Here is a 19784-nt window from a genome sequence, read left to right as displayed (position 1 = left end):
TGTCCACAGCTACTGCCCCAGCTTGCTGTCTCTAAACAGTGCCCTTGATCCTTGTAATTGGCGTGTTGGGAGCTGCACCCATCCCTCACTGAGCTGTGCCTCAGTTTCCCCTCCCCACCCTTTCTGTGCCTTGCCGATTTAGCGTGTAAACTCCCAGGGCAGAGAATGCCTCTTACTCCGTGTTTGTACAGCACCTGGCACGGGGGCGCGGGGAGCGAGGGGGCTCTTATCACAGCACTCGGAAGGGAACTGGGACCCAATTCACCGTCAGTATCCTGCCATATCCCACTGCAGCTTTCTCCTGGTTTTTTCGCTGGATCCCGTCTCGGAGCCAGGTTCCCACTGATGCCACCGCCCGAGGAAGGACTGTTAGAAACAGCCAGCCTTGTGCTCCTCCAGGCCCGGAGGATGGCGGAGATCTGTGCCCACCGGGCATAAAGGGCCGTGCCCTTATGCCGGATTCTCTCCCCTTTCTGTAGCTCCCTTCCCAGTGCTTTCCCCTTCCGAGGGCCCTGGGGCGGCTGGTGCTCGGAGCAGCCCCCAGGCCCGGATCCCTGTGAGAGCGATGTTCTCAAATCGGACGGTGAGATTGCAAGTTTTAAAATGTCCGGCGACACGTTGATGACTAGCTCGTGTAGTAAGCCAGAGGCTCTCGTGAGTACCCACCCCTCGCTTCTTGGGATGCTTGAAGGGAAGCCGAGATGGGGGCTGACGTCACTGCTGATTACATCGGAGCGGATGCGGCTTGCGTCCGACAGGGATGAGAAGGTGCGGGTACCCGGCTGGGAAGTGACCTATTGGAATGAGCAAGTCAGTCCACGTGTCTATTGAAACCTTGCGTCAGGGTGTCAGATTTGCATGTGAGGGCCAGCGTGGCAGTTTCTCCTTGCAGCCTGCTTTTGAAGGTTTTGGTGCTGTTGTTTGCGTTTGTGTTTTTGGGGGGGTTTTTTAGGGGGGGGAGGGTTGTCCGGAGAATGGCAAGTTGCAAGGCAGTAGCTACGGGTACGTCTACATAGCAGCGTTAATCCGGATTAACAAAGTGCGCGTCCACACAGCAAGTCGTCATTTCGGAATTATTTCGAGCTGGAGGTCGTCTTACCCCGACTCCTGTAACCCTCATTTTACGAGCAGTAAGGGAAGCCGCAGGAAGAGTGCTCTTCCTTTGAGTTCCTGCTGTGCAGACAGCGCCAAAAGTCGAGTTACGCTCTTTCGACTTCAGCCACGCAATTGACGTAACTGAAGTGACATAGCTTAATTCGACTTTTGCCCTGCAGTGTAGATGTGCCCGATGTGTCCAGGGCAGAGTGTAAGAGAGATGCAGATGCCACCTGCCACGGCCTGTAATTAGTTAGGTGACGGATGATCAGCAGACCCGAACTGCTCAATCTCCAAAGGAAGAGTCATACAAATCTATGAATCCCCCCCTACCCGCCACCCCAATATCGCCGCTGCCTCTCTGACCTATGGGAAAAGTTCCTTCCGACCAATGGCGTTGGAATGATTTGTATCCACTGCGCACAACTGTAACCCCTGTATGTGATGAAACCACTTCAAGCCACAGTCTGGTGCAACCCTGTCCCCCCCCCACCCCCCACTCTCCAAATCTGGAGAGCCAGGAGGTGGGAACACAACGCACCTGACAGGCAACTAAAAGAATATTTGTGCTACCTCTTGTACTTCGGTGTTAAATTAGTGTGTGAGGCAGCATGGTTAGGGGAATAGCCTGGGGTGTTGGACACCTCACCTTCTTATTTCACCTCTGCCACTGGTGTACCGTGAGAACTTGGGCAAGTCATTTCACAGCACGGTGCCTCAGTTTCTCCTCAAACCCATTGTCCGTCATCTTTGTTTGGCTTTCAACTTTTCAGGGTTAGGCTCACCTGTCTGTTACTGGCACCACAGGTCAGAAAATGGATTTTCTCTCCTATGACAAATCCGGAGATTTTGCCTCCCCTCCGCCCAAAAAAAAGTCCCACGGTGAAGCAAAAAGCCAAACATTTAAAAATGTGACAAAACAAAATAGAAAATAAGTGTTGTGTCCCGATATTTTGTTTCTAGCAACGAGAAACATTTCGGGGGATGGGGTTTTGATTTTAAGTCATTGCATGTTTTTCTACAACAAAATGCCAGGTGAAAAGGCACTTCCCAGGGAAACCAAATCAAAACTTTCCCATTCCAAACATGTCAAAAGGAGATGCTCTACATTTGCAAAATGGTTTTCCCTTTTAAAAAAGAAACCCACAATTTTTTACCCAGATCAATACGGTGCCAGGAACCGTTGCAAATCAGTGAAAATTGCCTTTTCCAGGGGGAAAAATGTTTTGAGGAACCTTCGCTAATCAGCTTTTGTGTCTATGTGTATGGACAGGGACTGGAACAAAGGGATTCAGACAGCCAACCGGTAGGCACTGCTGTAACGCTGCTGTAATGGAAATATGCCTTGTTTTTTGCACTATTGTACACGACTGAGAATCAATGCAAGCGATGCACATTTCAGATGGCTCTGAGAAGTCGTCAAAAGCACTGGGCTGAAATTTGCCTGTGCAAATGTGTATGCCCTTTAAGTGTATGTAAGCAGCAGTCTTTAAATGATCACCAATGATGTCTCAAATAATATCTAATGGAAATTACTGAGGACTGCAAGGTAGATGAATTAGGCAAGGGTATTTACTATCTTGTAAGATATTCCTATTTGAGTTTCCTCTGAGTTTGTTCTCTGGATTCTCTTGAAGTGCTGTTTGCAAGACATGTATATATGGTTGTATATATGGTTGTGACTACTTTCTTCCACTATTTGATCTGAGGAAGTGGGTCTAATAAACCATCTTGTTAGTCTTTAAAGTGCTACATTGTCCTGCATTTTGCTTCAGCTACCCCAGACTAACATGGCTACATTTCTATCACTGTTTGCAAGACAGGACTTAAAACTGGTGTGAACCTGGTGACTGCAAAATGCAGCAATTTCTGTCTTGGGCTATGTCTACACAGCGGCGCTATTTCGGGATACCAGAGTATCTCGAACTAGCCATCCTGCATCTTCACAGCAAACCTGTTATTTCGAAATATAACAGGCTCGCTCTTCCAACGTCCCTGTAACGCTCATTCCACGAGGAGTAAGGGACGTTTCAGAATAGTGGGTTATTTCGAAATTTGGCGCCGTCTGACAAAATAAGCTATTTCGAAATAAGATCAACTTGCCTCGCTCAAATTGCGTTTCTGATTTTGAGCAACGCTTCACCTTGGGGGTGAAGATGGATTTAGGCAGGATCCAATCCAAATCTCATGGGGTCGTTGATGACAAGGCGTCTTTCCTATGCAGAAGCGATCCCAATTTCTTGACCCCAGTAACACTGGGCTCCCGATTCTTTTGCGAACTTTGCAAGGGTAGGAGTTTGCCAACGGATTTGATTGTTTTCCTGCTCGGACATAAAACTAACTAAATATTTTTATTATTATTATTATTATTTTATTTATTAGATCTGGACTTTCTAGACTCCAGTCATCTGAAGAAGTGGGCTGTGCCCACAAAAGCTCATGATCCCATCTACCTGTTTTGTTGGTCGTTAAGGTGCTGCCAGACTAGGGGTTGTTTTTGAAGTTTTTCTAGTTGCAGACTCACTCGGCTACCCCCTGAAGCTATAAAAGGAAACGTGTCCCCAGGACCGAACGATTCCCAGGTAGTCCCGACTGGGATGGGATTGTCAAGGCCTGCCAGGGGTGGGCACAGCCGTCCTTACAAATGCGGGGGGGATTCGCTGGATCTGGGCTCAGCTCTGCTGCCCTGCCTCTGAAACGCGGGGCGGGCGGCTTCTCCCTGCGGAGGATTTCCCCGCACGGGTTGCAAGGCTGCCCGGTGCCTCCCGCCTCTAGGTCGGGCCGGGTTTGAATGCAGCAGGTGCGGGGTACTCTGGAGACGAGTCCGGACTTGGAAGGGGGAAGCCTCGGGCCCGGTGAACTTACTGGGAGTTTTGCCCTGGACTTCAGGGGAGCTCGGGTCCCCCAAAGATCGCACCCGTGGGGGGCGAGGGCTGCACGCGCCGCCTTTGGAGGGGCACCCCCGTTAACCGTGCGGGGTGGGGTTGCTTTGCGCGCCTTTCCTGCAACCTGCGGGGCCGGGAGAGGGGGCGAGGCAGGCCAGATGGGGAGGGAACCTGGAGGCCAGACGGGGCGGTCCCAGAGTCTGGAGAGGAGCCCGGAGCTAGCAGCGCGGCGGAGAGCGGCCGGGAGAACCCGCCCGATGCGCGCAGCCGCCCCCCGCTCACCTGCGGCTCCCGCGTCGCCCGGCGCCGCAGCGCAGCCCGGCGGGAGAGCCGCCGGATCCGGGCCGGCCGCGGGGAGCCAGGAGGGGGGCAAAGCCTCGCCGGGGGCAGCTGGACCGCTCCGGGCGCGTCCGCCCGCGGGAACCAGCCGTGCCCAGCTGGCGGCCGCCCTGCGCCCCCGCCGGCCAGGTGAGCGGAGCGGGGGGCGCTTGCGGGGCTCCCTCGCGGCTTCTAAGCGGGGTCCCTGGGCGTGCAGGGGGGGAGGCCCCGCGGCCGGCCCTAAGCGCCCCGTGTCCCTCGCTGTTTTGCAGCCGGGCGCACGCCCCAGCCCGGCCCTGGCCATGCTGGACGGGCTGAAAATGGAGGAGAGTTTGCAGAGCGCGCTGGAGACCTCGGCCCCCTTCTCCGCCTTGCTGGGTGAGTGGCCAGAAAGTTCCCGCGCGGGTCCGGCCCCCGGGCCGGGGAGGGACCCGCCTGCCAGCCCCGGGGCAGGGGAGCGAGACGGCTGCGGGGTGAACCCCTTCCCGCGGGGCACCTCCGCCCAGGCCCTGCGCCCGGGCTCAAAGGGCAGCCCCCGCGCAGCGCCGGTGGAGAGATCCGAGCCCCGCTTCGCCCTGAAATCGCAGCCCCGCCCGGCAAGCCTCAGGCTGCGCTAAAACCGGCCGGTTTGTCCCCGGGCCTTTCCGCCCATCCCCGGCACAGGCGCTGGGGAAGGTGCCTCTGGCGGGCTCGCGTTCCCACCCCCGCAAGGAACGAAATCGGATTGAGCCGGAGCCGGAGCCAAAGTGTGCACGGCCCCGCTCCGGATCGCACGCGCCCGGCTTCCAGCGTCCCGCGCTGAGCACCCCAGTTAGGTGCAAACCCACCCACCCCAGCCGCCTCTTGCAACGAATTTCCCACCTGTGAGAAAGTGACAAATGCGACCGAGTGTAGAAAAATCAGGGACTGAAATTGGCAATTTCTTTCTTTCTTTCTTTCTTTCTTTCTTTCTTTCTTTCTTTCTTTCTTTCTTCGGCTGTCTTTTGTTTCTGCGAAATAGGCGCTGGGAAATTAAAAAAAACATTTAAAAAATGCCTTCAAAAATATTGGCGAGGGGTCTGGGAAAACGGGCGATTTTCCACGGACTCGTTTTATTTTAAAATGTTTCCCCCGCTCTTAAAAGAAACGAAACAAATTAGCCACCTAATTGGCGAAATAAAGGTTATAAAGGGAGTGGATAAAAAAGAAGTAACGGCTTCGAGCTTTCTCTGGGGCTTTGATTAGTAATTATTATACAAATAATAATTACAGAGCTGGGAATCCCAGATGGGCGCAAATAGCGCTGCGTAATTTATACCCAGGGAAGGGGTGTAAAGCTCCCAGCGACCTCACCCCCCTTCCTGCGATGGTAGAGCTAGGGTCTCTTTCTTAGCTGTGCTCGTTTGGGTTCGGGGCTGTAAAGACAAATCTATAACACACAAATCGAGTGTGTGCGGGTATGTAAAGCATACCGGTATACTCATAAGAGAATAGACTCCACAAATATCTATCTATCGATCTATCTATCCCCAAACATCCCATCTATCTATCTATCTATCTATCTATCTATCTATCTATCTATCTATCTATCTATCCCCACACCCCCATCTATCTATCTATCTATCTATCTATCTATCTATCTATCTATCTATCTATCTATCTATCTATCTATCTGTCAAGATGCAAAAGAGAAATAAAGACGAAAAAAGCAAACACTCCAGCTAAGTACGAGAAGACATTTCGCTCGTTTGAATTTTAAGAAGATTTTTATCAACACTTCCGCTGTGGTACTGAAAACGAATTAATTTGGCGCCGTCTATTCTAGAATTGGGTGTTTCAGAGAGCTAGCTGGATAATAGGGTGCGTGGGGACAGACAGACAGACAATGCGGGTGAGAGGAACATGCCCATATTTTGAAGTCGCTTTAGTCTCTGTCAGGAACTCCTAATTCCGGAGCAGACGGTTCCAAACGAATTCGGTTTCAAGTACCGCAGTTACACCGTCGGTAACAATCTCCGGGTTCAGCGGAGGGAACTGTCCCCTTTGAATTAGCCGGGCGGGGTGTTTGCTTTTTTCGTCTTTATTTCTCTTCTTTACTCGCGCGAGGCCCCACGTTTGCTCGCTGGGGATCTGCGCGCCCGAGTTTTTTTGCGCGGGGAATCTGCGCGCCCGAGTTTTGTTGCGCGGGGAATCTGCGCGCCCCGGTTTTGTTGCGCGGGGAATCTGCGCGCCCGGGTTTTGTTGCGCGGGGAATCGTGCCGGTACCTGGCGAGGCACAAGCGAGCCCTCGCGGTTTTTTGGACACCGACCGTGTCACTCTTTTAACGCCCCTTGAAAAATGTGGGGGGAGCTTTGAGTGGGGGCATCAATCCAGACTAAGCTAGGAAAGGTTGGTTCTTTGTAAAACGACCTCCCCCTCCCCCACCGCAAGAGGCGTCTCTCCAAAGCGCTTCCCTGCCCCGGAGGCTTCGCCCGCTTTGGGGGTCAAAGGTGTGTTATTTCCCCCGACAGATGCGTGTCGGAAAACTCCCCCAGCGCCCTTGGATCGAGCTCGGGGCCTGACCCGCACACGGGCGCTTTCGAGGGCCAGGGCCATTTCCCACGCGTGGGGGATTTTTCTCCGGCGTGTGAACGCGATCGGGGGGTGCCAGGGAGGCCTCGCCCCGGTGAAACCCGTTTGCTGGGGGATTTCTCTGCCTAGGAGGGACAGCCCCTTCCCCCACGCATTTGGGGGGGGTGGATTCGAGCCACACACCCGGGGAGGCGCTGGGCGTGGCTGGCGGCTCCTCGGAGCCCCGCCGGGGGCTACTTGGCTGCCCCTAGTGCCACCCCGCTGGGTGTCTTCGCTGGCAGGGGGAGCCGGGAGCGGCAAGTCGGTGTGCGAGGGCTGCCAGGGCGTCATCTCGGACCGGTTCCTGCTGCGGCTCAATGACCGCTTGTGGCACGAAGGCTGCGTGCGCTGCGCCGCCTGCGAGGAGCCGCTGGAGACCACCTGCTTCTACCGGGACAAGAAGCTCTACTGCAAGCTCGACTACGAGAAGTAAGTGCAGCCGGGCCGGGCCGGGGGAAGGCGGCGTGGGCCGGGGCGGGGTCGCGCTTCTCGGTGCCCGCCGCTGGAGCGCACGGGGCCAGGGCGCACGGCGCACGGCGCGCAGAGCAGCCGGGCCCGGACTGCAGCGGCCGCCCTGCCCATGCAGAGCCTGGGGCCACCAGGGACCGGTGCCCTCAGGAGCCGGGTTCCTCCAGGCGCGTTTGGAGAGTCCCCAGAGCCCGCGGGCCCTTGCTCCGGATTCGCCCCGGGCCGTGTTGGCGCTCGGCGCCCTGCGCACGCTGGGTCCCCGACCCGCTGGTCCAGGGAGGAAGCGGATTTGACACGCGGGGGCGGAAATGCTCCCTTAGGAACTGCCCAGCACCGCAGGCTCCAGGGTGTCCGTCCATCGCTCCGCTGCAGGGAGGCCCCCAGAGGTGAACGGGGAAAACTCTGGTTTCATTGGAGGGGACTTCGCCAAGCTCCCCTCCCGGGAATGGAACCCGTGTCCGTGCAGGGCTGGAAAAGGGGAGAGGACTCGTACCTTGTACTGGGCCTTGCGCTAAAAATCTTCACTGCAGCAGGTGGCTTGGGGGATACCGCAGGCTGTGCCCTGTAGTGTGCATGGCGTGGGGAGGGGCTGCAAGAGGTGCCTCTATTTCCCATTCCAACCCTCGGGTCATGCCCCAGGCAGGGCAGGAGGTCTGGTGTGCGAGGAGCACGAGTGACAGACGCAGGAGTGGCCCAGGGGCTGCTACTTTCCCATAGGCTCTGCCCCCCAGGGGTTCACCCTCCCCTCCACGTTGCATCGCCCTAGGGCCCTCTCCATGCCAATGGGCAGGCTGCCGTGGGAATGAATGGGGGGCTTACAGGGAGGCCCCTGATTCACCAAAAGGGTAGCCCGTCAGGACTGTGCCAGCCAGCAACTTACCGGTGCCATGAGCCGCGTGTGATGTGTCTGCAGATCAGGTGTGAGACCTTTTGTAGCCCCGCTGGAAATTAGGCTCTTAAAATCCCTGCCGGGAAAGGCAGGTCATCAGAGACGACCTTCCCCCCTCTCACTCCTTCCCTGTGGGGGCTAGGCAGACCTCTTACAGGGGCGCTCCCGACATGGCCCCACCAGCCCCCCACAACGGCCTGCCTCAAAGCCCATGGAAAGAGCCCTCCTGCTTTAAACGGGCTTTGGATGGGGCTGGGGGGCGGGGGGGGGGGGGACAGAGCCGCATTCCGCCGCTGCTGCTGAAGTCGGTGGCAGTTTGGCAGTTTTGCTCTCATTTGCCCCGTTTCTGGGAGTGGTTTAGCAGGTGTGTGTGCTGGTGGGAGGCCGGCCGTTCGCCCCATGTCAAACCAGACAGGCCTCCGGTTCTCTGTGGCTTTCTGCCCTGTGCCGTATTTCGGATGGGCAAAGAGCGCACCGCTCAGCCCATCCATGTGAGGTCACACCAGTGGCTCTTCAAAGTCTCACCCTCTGGGTGGCAGGCAAGGTCACGAAGGTGGGATGGGCCCACGCTGTTCCTGGAAGTACCAGAATTGTGGCCACCCTATTTTATGGGCTAGTGGACTTACTTAATGGAGACTGTCCCAAGGAGTTAAAAGTTCAGAATTATATTATACATGAGAACAACACCCAGGATCTAATTCGGGAACACTGGAAATATATCAGATTTGTTAGAAAACCGAGTCTATTGCGTTCTTCTCTCGGCACGTTAATAAGGAGGGTGTTTTCTAGCACACATCTATTTCACTGCCGCCGCGGCTGTCACCTCCCTTTAAGTCCTGTGGAGTCCTGCGTTTAATTCCTGCAGCGACAGGGAAAGTTTGAAGCCGAATTTTTTGAGAGTAGAAGCGTGGTGTGGTTTTCAAACCCTCAGGAAACAAGGAAAGAATTCTCTGAGAATGAAATGAACGGAAGAGATTCAGCTGAAAAAAAGTAACAACTGGCGGTTGGGTTGTTGGGTTTTGTTGTTGTTTGGGTTTTTGGGGTGTGTTTTGTGGGCTCGTGACTGTGTGTCGTGTTCATCCGCTGGCAAAAATCCTGCTGGGATTTTTAGTTCCTTGTGGGATCAAAAGCAGTTGAATGCGTCGCCGGGTTGAGAGAGAAATCAAAATGTACCTGAGGAATCAACTTTGTTGCTAGGATGGCAGGGAAGGGGAAATATGCCGAAATGTCACAATAGAAACACCTGTCTACGTTGCCGCCTGCTTGGCTTTGGAGGCTGTGCTTTAGAGTGGTCCATTTTTCCTGACTTCTGAACGTTTAGCTTGGGACAGGGCCCACTCCTGCTGCCTCGACTCCTATTTGAAATCTTTCTAATTCAACTAAGCAGTCCCAGTGTAGTCACTTAGCCAGATTTGCAGCTGGGCCAAATTGCAATAGTTCTGTTGAAATGCACTGAGCCAGGCTGATGTTCACCATTGGAGGGGACCTGGCAGATTGGGACTTTTACATGGGAAAATGATTCCAACCTAGAGAAAGAGCGACATATAGAAAGGTATACAAACAAAGAGCCAATTTCCTGTGAATATACCCACTAGATACCTAGATGGCTGCATTTTGCGAATAGCTTTTTACTAGCATTTTTTTAAAAACCCACCCTTTGATGGTGTAATTATAAATGAAATTGGTTGTTACTTAATTTATTCAGGGCTTAATCCTAACCCACTGAAATCGGTGGGAGTTGTGCCATTTTGAATTGTGTGCGAACAGAATCAGAGATTTAAGGGGGTGAAAAAAACCTTCAGAAGTTAAGGGATTGCAACAGAATGGGGACAGTATGAATTACAGTGGGCATGCAAATTGTTTTCATAACCGGATCACTTTAATTAGTGTGACACAATGTAGAGAAGAAGGGGGGAACCTCAAGTATCTCTGGATCCTTCCAATTTCTTTTAACTGTATTGAGGTTTCCCATACTTGTATGTTTTTAATAACTTTTCCATGTCTATTAATCCTCCCCTCATTCTGTCTATAGCTCGGTTTCTTCAAGTGCTAGATTTAGTGACAGTTTCTTAGAAGAGCCACAGAGAAAAGCACACAGACAAACAGATCCAGAGCCTTAATATGGCATGATTAGTATGACATTAATGTGGGGAAAGCCGTTAATGTTGGAAACAGCAAATTATGCTAAACTGATCTATGATTCTTTAATGGCTGATTATTATTGTAGGCGATTTATGAGTTAGTTCCATTGGCTCTGTTTCCAAAGGTAAGCACCTAGATATTACCTCCAAAATCTCACGTTAAATAAGTGTTTATGAATGTAAAATAGATTTCTAATGGCCTGGAACCTCTTCTGTACAAATTAACGGCAAGGCTCTTATTGGCTTCTGTGCCAGGGTGAAACTTGGTCTGTTGAAGTCAATGGAAGGTTTGCTGTTCAGCTCAATAGGGCCAGATTTCACCCTCTGAATCTAGATGTTGATTTTTAAAAAAAATTATCTAGAAGATGGATTTGGACAAACTTTATGATGGCTCTAAAAATCATGTTACTTGAGATAAATAATTACAGTTCTCCGGTATCTGCAGCGTGTCTCTGCTTGCGATGGGGTTAAGATTTCATTCATGAAGAGTGTAGAAAGGGTTAATCCGTGAGCATTCGATGGTCTAGTGTGTGTTTATAGACAGGGATAAACACAGCAGTAGAAAGCATTCCAGATGGTTGTAATAAGGGTGCTTGGAGGTTTTTCAACATAATGTTTTGCGCTGAAAACGCCAGTCTGCAAAGCGGCCGCAGTGAAGCATCCGACTTGAAAAGAGTTTAATTTAAAATAAAGTTCCAAGACTGTGTCAAATGCTCCCATATTGACACCATGGAAACAGTCCATTTCCATGGCTTTGAGTCAAGGCATCTTTTTGAGATTTGGGGGATTTTGTCCCCATGGAAGATGTGCAACATTTTTCAAAATGTGAAAAATTTGCAAAGGGCAAGAAAACCTCGTCTTCCTAGCCCGAGTTATGAGCAACTGATTCGTTAGCCTCTATCATAATTGATTAACCATTTTTTAAAAAGTCGATTAAACATTTTTATTAGAAAACTTGTATAAATGGTACCGTGAAGGGGAATGCATTGACAATTGCTGACGTTGTCTAAGTCCAAATACACAAGTCCAAATCCTGCCATTCAATACACAACATTAACTCTTGGGTATCTTCATAGAACAATCAGGGGGGATACTTAATGAATTAGGTTGATGACAGTAGTACCTACCAACCAAGATAAGGATTCTGTTGTGGTAGGACGATATAAACAGAACACTAGACAGTTCTGAACTTGAAGAGCCAGGCTGGGGAAAAGAGAATCAATAGACAATGTTTCATGATTTTTATTTGTGGTAGGTTTTGGTTAGGAGGAGTTGAACTATGCATGAGCCGCTTCTCCCAACCCCCCCTCCCCCCCCATGGCAGGTGTTTGCAAAGATCTGGCAGGCTTTTTCACTTTTAAGTGAATTAGATCCTCTCTTTAGGAAGCAGAGCCACAGAACGGGGTAGGAAGAGGTGGATAGGTGGACATTAAGACCCAGCGATGCCCCAAATTTTCGGGTGCCCTACGTAGCTGCATATTGTGCAAATGGGTAAGGGTGGCTCTCATTTCACGAGGAGTAACGGTAGTTCAAACTAGGAAGCCTAGTTCGAACTACCTAGTTCGTGCCGCGTGTAGCCACGCTGCACGGGGTTCGAACCAGCGGGGATTTAAAAATGGCGGCGCCCGGCTTATGCAAATGAAGCGGCTTCATTTGCAAGTGCGGTATGCCTACATTACCCTCCTAGTTCGAAATAGGAGGGTAGTGTAGACATACCCTTCTTTTAGAATGTCCTAAATTCTAGTGCCCTAGGAGGATGTCTGTGGTGTGTGTGTGTATTTGGCCAGCCTCGCCTCGTTTTCGGTCTGTGAAAAGAGCCCGATTTTTCCCAGTTGACCAGGGCATTAGACATCATTTGCCAGCTGATCCCTCTGAATAATGCTGGGTGTGCGGATGATTTGCAAGCCGTTCACTGCAAGCATTTGACATTCGAAACTGGTGCCCTTTTGATTGGACACAGAGGTCAGCTGGCGTTGTGTCTGTTCCCTGACTGGAGGAGGGTGCGTTTTGGGACTCAGAGTTGCTCTGTGCATCCTCGTGACTGAGGGTTCAAAATTTCCTGTCTGTGCGACATTTGCCCGTATGCACAAAACCAACCCCCGCTCATTAAGGTTCCATTTATAACGGCGGCTCGGAAGCTTTCTGTGGTGAGCTCACCCGTCTTAAATAGCACCGGGGACTTGTGCCGGCCATCGATTAAGATGATAAAGGCCTTGTGGAATGCACCCTGGATTGGAATCCAGGGCCTGTGTCTGTTGACGTCCAGGGTATTTTTGCTTTAATAGGAGCAGAATTTGGCCTCACGTTTTCATTGTTACATTCATATGTTTGTGAATCAAGGGTAGATGTTAAACACTGAAATAAATTGCCTATGGGGGTTGTGGAATCTCCATCACTGGAGATATTTAAGCGCACGTTGGACAGACACCTGTCATGGATAGTCTAGACAGTGCTTGGTGCTGCCGTGAAGGCAGGGGACTGGACTTGATGACCTCTCGAGGTCCCTTCCGGTTCTAGTGTTCTAGGATTATTAATAATTATTATTAATTATTATTACCTGTGCTCCTTGTACCCATGCCACAGAGGACAGGAGTCTGTTATACAGCCTCCACTCCAAGCTCTTTAGTGTTGTTGGCCAAGATAGGAATCATGACTCCACTGTCACTAGCGGTTACCACTACGGTATCCGGAATTGGCCCGGACAGTATGGTATTTGTGACCTCTGTCTGGTAAAACCCCCCAGAAAATACCAGACATGTAAAATGTCCAGTATTTTCCGTTTTTCTCAGATGGAAGATTTAAAGGCACAGTGCATCTTTTTTTTTTTTTTTTTTGCTCAACAAGTTTGGTCCCTCGTGTTTTTTTCCCCCCTTAACAACTTTGGTCCCCCCCCCCCCCCCCCGGTTTTTGGTTTTTGGTTTTTGCTCAACCCTAGTTCCCACCAGACCGTGTGCAGCCCAGTCAGTCAGAGGAGTCTTTGGAAAACCTTGGCTTGGAAAAAATGAGCTTTTTTAGAATGGGAAGTAGGTTGAGAAAGCAAAGTCTGAGTTTCTAGCTAGCCAACAATGAAAGGCCTGAGCCAAAGCCTGTTGATATTAGTGACAAGTCTCCCGTTGACTTGAGATGGGGTCCTACATTGCGGAAGAATGCCAATTGTGTTTTTCGGTATTGAAAGTGGGGATTATAAACCTGGAGTTCATCAATCCTGTGGAGTTTGGGTCGGTATTTGTATTTATTTGTGGGGCCGAGACACATTATGCCGAGATCCTAACTACATCTGTGGTTGCTCATATAAAGCGGCACTTGTAAAGCCGTTTGCCTGGGATTTGGGTTTTTATTATTTTGGCACCACCGCGGGTAAAATGAAACGCAGGGGGGAAAAAGAACCCTCGGAAAAAGAAAAGCCAAACATTGCTGAGCGTGTTAGTTACTCGTGGCTCAGGGGCTGAAAAGCAGAGTCCTTGAAAGGTTAGTGTGTATCTAGGCCCTGCCTAGAATTAAACAGTATCTGAAAAAATTTCTTTTTTAGGATCCATCCCTTCAGTTGAAAGAGTTAGGACGCTATTCGACACCTTCTCTTTTTAACATGCAAACAGACGTTCCGAGGTAAAAACATGGACGTGATTTTCTATCGCCGCGTTAAAGCAACACTCAACGCTACTTATGATGTGGGAAAATGACCTAGGAGAAAGGACCGGCAGTTAAGCAATTGGGGTGCACATTTTCCTAAGCCTCCTAGGATTTAGGAGCACAAGTCTGGGAATGGGTGACAGGGATCACGTGGGGCACCTGGCATTGGCCACTATCGGCAGACAGGACACTGGACCTTCGGTCTAACCCAGATCGGCCATTCTTATGTTCTTAAGTCCTTTTGATTTTCAGTGGGATTTGTGCTCCTAAATCCCTTAGGAACTATTTATATTCTCATTCATAAAACTGAAATGGTTCTTATTTAGGGTATAGCTACACTGCACGGCTATTTCGGAGAAATAGCTACCGGAGAAATAGCTACCCTGTGTCTACACAAGCTGCCCGCGATTTGGAAATATTTTTTGAAATAATGGGCGCGCTATTTCGGCATCGTTGCACGAGGGTTAAGGGATGTCTCGAAAGAGTGGGTTATTTCAAAATTTGGTGCTGCGGAGACGTGCCAAATTTCAAAATAGCCGATTTCGAAATTCAGTCGAAATCAGATATGCAATTTGCATAGTGCAAATTGCGTATCTAATTTCGAGGTTAGGGTGCTGTGTAGACCCGCCCTTCATCTGTGGCTGGCTGAGGTGGCATTTTTTTCTCCTCACCTGACAGGAATGGACGTGCTGGAGAGAAGCTGCCAGCCCCATGGTGTTTCTCTGGGTAATCACTGTGGTTTGCCTGTTAACACTAGTGTAAACCCCATGAAGGCTTGAGGCTGAACTTGATGACCTCTCAAGATCCCTTCCAGCTCTATGAGATAGGTATATCTCCCGTCAGAAGAGCAGGGGGGAACCAGAGGTGGCTTGGGAGGGGTGACCAGGCTAGCCACAGAGGGCTGGTGTTAGCCCTGTGAACTCACCTTCCTATTATCTGCCCCTGTTCCCCACCTGCTCACCCTTTCCCACCAGTGACCGCTTCCCCCCCCTCCAGAATTTCCTCTGTGCCCCTCGCTTTCTCCTCCAAAGATCTCTGCCTCCCATTTTCCACCCTCACCAGATGCTCCTAGTTCCATCCCCTTTCCTCCTAACGGCTGGCATTCCCCCCTTATTTCCCCTCTCATCTCCTGACGCCCCCCTCCATTCAGTATACTCCCACTGTGCCCCTGCCCTGGCGAGCCTGGAGCTCTGGTTTCTCCACACACTCTTCTGTGGCTCTGGGGTGAATGGGCCGGGAGCATGGTGCGGATGGAGCGTTCCCTAGGCAACCGGCACTCCAGTTCGACCTTTCCCAGGGGCAATGTCAGGGGAATAAGGGAGGATGTGAAAGGGAGTCTATTTGGGACAGGGTGGCTCTGCTGGTCTGTCTCACCTGCCTTTCTTCTCTGCATCACGTGGCTCTCACTTGTTCTGGAGTGAATCCGGATCCAGATTGTCCCCAGTGGAGCTGAGAACAGGAATTTCCCCGGATCCCATCACTGGTGTTGAACTAGTCACGGTTCTGGGAGCTGTCCCTGTCCATGGTTTCACTTTGCAGATGGGAATTCTGAGGGCGAGTCCTAGCAGAAACCCACATTTTATTACACAGGACACCTGGGAACTGAGACGTGCCGGACCAAAGGGGTCTCTCTCGAGCGCGTTGGGCCTGGAGTGAAGGCTAGGCCCCACGCTGGCCTGGTCACTGTGTCGGAACAGGCCGGGGTTTGCTGTGGGTGCTATCAGGGCTCCTCTCATAAGCCCACCATGAGGACAACTAAAAACACGAGGCGTGCTGCTCGCCGTTCCTAGCGGGTAACACGAGCCACATGAAATGGCTCCTCTCATCCAGAGTTCTACTTTAAGTCGTCTATTTTAGAAGGGGAGCAAATAATAGACTTGGCTAGCTGCCCGCTCACCCCGCCCTTAATTAGATTTGTGCCTCACAATGATCATTTCATATAAAGGAGCGGAGCTGATAGATACTTGGCAGCCTTAGCACTGGGCATCCGTGCATGCAAACAAGCCAGATAAACTCATCATCTGTCTCTCGTTGCCCGGGACGGACTCCGTCTTGGATCTCTCTTCCTCCGTTCCTCGGAGACCTGTTTTCATCTCCTTGTTATCACTATAAAATTATGGACGTGCAATAGGCCGACTTGCGAAACTAAGCTGACGGGGATTTTTATCGGGGCTGATAAAGTGAGTCCCATGTTGACTTAAGCTTCTTGTGCTACTAGCTTTCATCTGCCTCTGTTGCTGGATTTTTTTTGTCATGCTGTACCCCCACAATTCAACCCCTTGGCAACTGGTAGGCAGGTTTGGGTAGGTCAGAGCTCAAAACAAATCAAATGGCGACAATATTTTTGTCATTGTAATATCAACGAAGAAACTAAACAGACACCAAAATTGTAGGGAACGTTTTAACGAGCATTTCAATTTTCAGTCGTAGTCAGTAACACAAGCAAATTCTGTCTGTCTGTCTGTCCGCTCCTCATGCAATTTCAGGTTCTTCTGGGATAAATGCATTTTTTAAGTGCTATTTTTAATGTAACCTCCCCCTTTCAGTCATGGTATGAAAAGTTTTACCAAAATGATGAGTTTTGCCGCATGTCCTGAAAGTTGCTTCAGATTTCACGGACGTCCTCTGGTTGCTCCCTCTACAGCCAGGCCCCCTCAGCTGCGTGATGCTTTATTTTCGGCTCTCAGATCCTTCGCCCGGGGCTTTGGCAGCGGCTTTCTGTCGGAGGAGCTCAGCTGTCCCGTTGGTTGGTGTGGTGGCAGTGCCCTGTCCCCTCTGGTGGCCATGGAAACGGGGACCAAGGCCTTGAGTTGGACTAAGAGCCTGAAGAGCCGTCAGACCCCAAGGGATGATGGCAGGGCCGGCCATACCACGAGGCGAACTGAGGTGGCCTCCTCAGGTGCCAGACTGTGGGGAGGCGCCACTGGTTCACGCTTTTTGAACACGACATTTCAAGTTGTTAGTTCTCCTTTATCGGGTGGGCAGCAGGGCAGTCCCATGAGAGGAGCAGAACAGGAAGGAGGCAGAATTGAGACCTTTCCCAGTTTTGGCCCAAGCGAGGGGGCGTCATTTGAGCTCCCCGCCTCAGGTGCCAAAATGTTGTGGGCCGGCCGTGGGCAGCTTGTCCTGCGCCAGAGGAAATCCCCCCTTGCTTCCGTGTTGAGCCTCAGACGCAGTGGAAGAGAGGAAACCAGTAGGGCGGTGAGGACCGTGGCCGGAGTTTCATCCAAGAGGGTGAAGTCTCCTTATACACTGACGTCAGAAGAAGGCAGGCCAGGGGGAGGAATCCAGCCTGCCTAGAACCCTCGTTGTGTAGGCATTGGAGGGGTCCTCTGCTCCAGTGGTTTTCACTTTCTTTTTTCTGACGACCCAGTTGAAGTAAATCGTTGGTGCCCGCGACTGAGCAGAAGTTGGCTGGAGCGTGGGCTCCGGGGTGGGGCGGAGTAGGTGTGCTTGGGGTACAGGAGGGGGCTCCGGCGTGGGGGGGGGCAGAGCTGGGGCAGGAGGGGCTGACCTTGAGCGGCTCCCAGTCAGTGATGCAGCGGGGGGCTAAGGCAGCTTCCTGGCTCTCCTGGCCCCATAGACCAGGCTGCCCCCAGAAGCAGCCGGCAGCAGTTCCCAGCCAACGGGAGTGCGGAGCTAATGTTTGGGGCAGGGGCAGTGCACGGAGCCCTCTGTGCTCTCCCTGCACCAGGAGCCGGGCCTGCTGCCGACCACTTCTGGGGCGTAGCAAAGCCTGCAGTGCCAGGCCAGGCAGGGAGCTGCCTTAGCCCTGGCTCTCCCCACTGCTCACCTGATCCCCCTGTGGCAACCAGACCCAGCACCCGACACCCCACCACCCAAGACCGGGTCGTGCCCCGTCGCTGGAAAACCCCTGGTCTAGTCCGACCCCCTGGGCCGAGGCAGCATCATATCGCGTTGGAGAAAGGGGGCCAATGTCAGAGCCTCTTCCCCTTTTGGCCAGTACCACTGGTGAGACAGCTGTGCATTATGGGATATCTCAGAAGCACCAATGGCTGTGGGGGCAGAAGAGGATCAGCACGGACGTGTCACCCGATGAGCTCGTCGGCTTTTGCTGATTCTCTGAAAACACACGGCCAAATCCCGCAGCTCTCGTTCAGACGTGAGGGCCTACGTCGGTGAAGAGTCCAAATACCTTTTCATATCTGGGCCAAAGCCAACGGGAGTTCGTAGGGCGTTAGGACTTGAGGATCTGGCCGAGCAGCACTACCGACATCTGGAGGGCTGCATTTGTTTTGCACTGTCGGCTGGCTCTTCCGGGGACTCACTCATCATCCGTCTTGCTCAGAATCGTTTGATTAATTCAGGGCTAGATTCTCCAATGTGCCGAGACCTCTGAAGAGCTTGCTGAGCAGAGCTCTTGTTTAGTGTGTGACTAAGACAAGAATCACAGAAGTAGCCGGGTCAGTTTGTCTCAGCAAAACCAACCAGGAATCCGCTGGCACTTGAAAGACGAACAAATTTATTAGGGTGAAGTGAGTTGTGGTTTATGGAAGTCTATGTGCTAACACACATAACATGACGCCACCGGACTCCTTGTCATTAATACAAGAGTACTTGTCTAAAGAGATCAAAATAAAGAGGGTGGCGTCATGTCATATTTAATACAAATGATTCCTTTCTTGATTTTCTTTGGTCAAATGAAATTGGGGACCTAATTAATCAGCAACACACATAAAGTATTCTCTGTCCTTGTGAACCAGATACAATTCTGGGATTCAAAGGGGCTGGCGGATCGATATCCGGTTTTATTCTCACAGACTTTGTGTGACTGTCAGCAAATTGTTTAACCCCGCCTGTGCCTCAGTTTCCCCAACTGTACTCTGGAGGGAATCTCACATAGGTACCCCCAAAGAGGTGCTTCAAGGGTTCATAGAATCATAGAACTGGAAGAGACCTCAGAAGGTCATGAAGTCCAGCCCCTTGCTCTAGGCAGGACCAGTTCCAACTGGGTTCATGCATTAGGGACCATACTTTCTGTTCAGTGTTTATACAGTACGAAGCATTATCGGATTTTGGCCCTAGGTTCTTCAGCAATCTCAGTAATAATAATCACTTGCTTAAGGATTGACGTGTTATGAAAGTGCACCCCTGTAATTTCCAACTCCTTATTTTTGCAGAGTGATCTCATTTTTAATAGTGATAGAAATATCCCCTGCCCACCCTCAAGTGGTCAGTTCGCTTCACCCAACTTCTGTTCCACCTGAATTTTTAACCCACCTCCATTTTCTGAGATGCCTCCTTGTTCTATCAGGAGCCGTTTTCCCTTGAGCTCCTGGGTTCTCCTCCAAACCGTACAGGAAGCTGCCTCCGCCCCTGGTCGGCGTTTTATGGCGTTGCCATGAGATGGTTTGCAGGAGGAGGGAGAGTTGCTCTGTACCCGGCTAACTGTGCAGCGCGCTGACGTCTCAAGACTGGGTAAGTCAGTTTAGTGTCTCGTCTCCTCTCCGGGGCCTACATGCCTAGAGGAGCGTAGCATGTTTGCCGGGTAGTCCTCAGACAATAATTGCACTCCGAGTCCATCAGGGCAGTATGTATTGATTCTTCACAGCTGTCTCCCTGTCGCTGTTGTCTGTACATAGTCTCCTCTCCTCCCCTCCTGGGCTACATTTCCTAATGCCGCTCGTAGGGAGGTCTTTCTGGCGTTGACAGCGGAACAAATCCCTTTTAACACAACCATCACTCCTTTCCTCATTGTCCCCCCACCCCCGCATCGGCACCGTGCAAATCTCCCAGTGGCGTATCCA

General features: G+C 51.6%; 1 protein-coding gene across 1 annotated transcript in view; it reads left to right on the top strand.

The window, feature by feature from the left end:
• Positions 1-4237: 4237 nt before the first annotated feature.
• LMX1A (LIM homeobox transcription factor 1 alpha) overlaps positions 4238-19784 on the top strand; it is a 74456-nt gene continuing 58909 nt past the window's right edge. Inside the window, exons 1-3 of the mRNA XM_075937146.1 lie at positions 4238-4448; positions 4571-4676; positions 7131-7317. Coding sequence (XP_075793261.1) covers positions 4601-4676; positions 7131-7317 — 263 coding nt within the window. The 5' untranslated portion in view covers positions 4238-4448; positions 4571-4600. The remainder of the gene's footprint in view (positions 4449-4570; positions 4677-7130; positions 7318-19784) is intronic.

Source organism: Pelodiscus sinensis, chromosome 9 (genome assembly GCF_049634645.1).
Source record: "Pelodiscus sinensis isolate JC-2024 chromosome 9, ASM4963464v1, whole genome shotgun sequence".
NCBI classification, from domain to species: domain Eukaryota; kingdom Metazoa; phylum Chordata; order Testudines; family Trionychidae; genus Pelodiscus; species Pelodiscus sinensis.
This window is presented reverse-complemented; position numbering and strand designations above follow the sequence as displayed.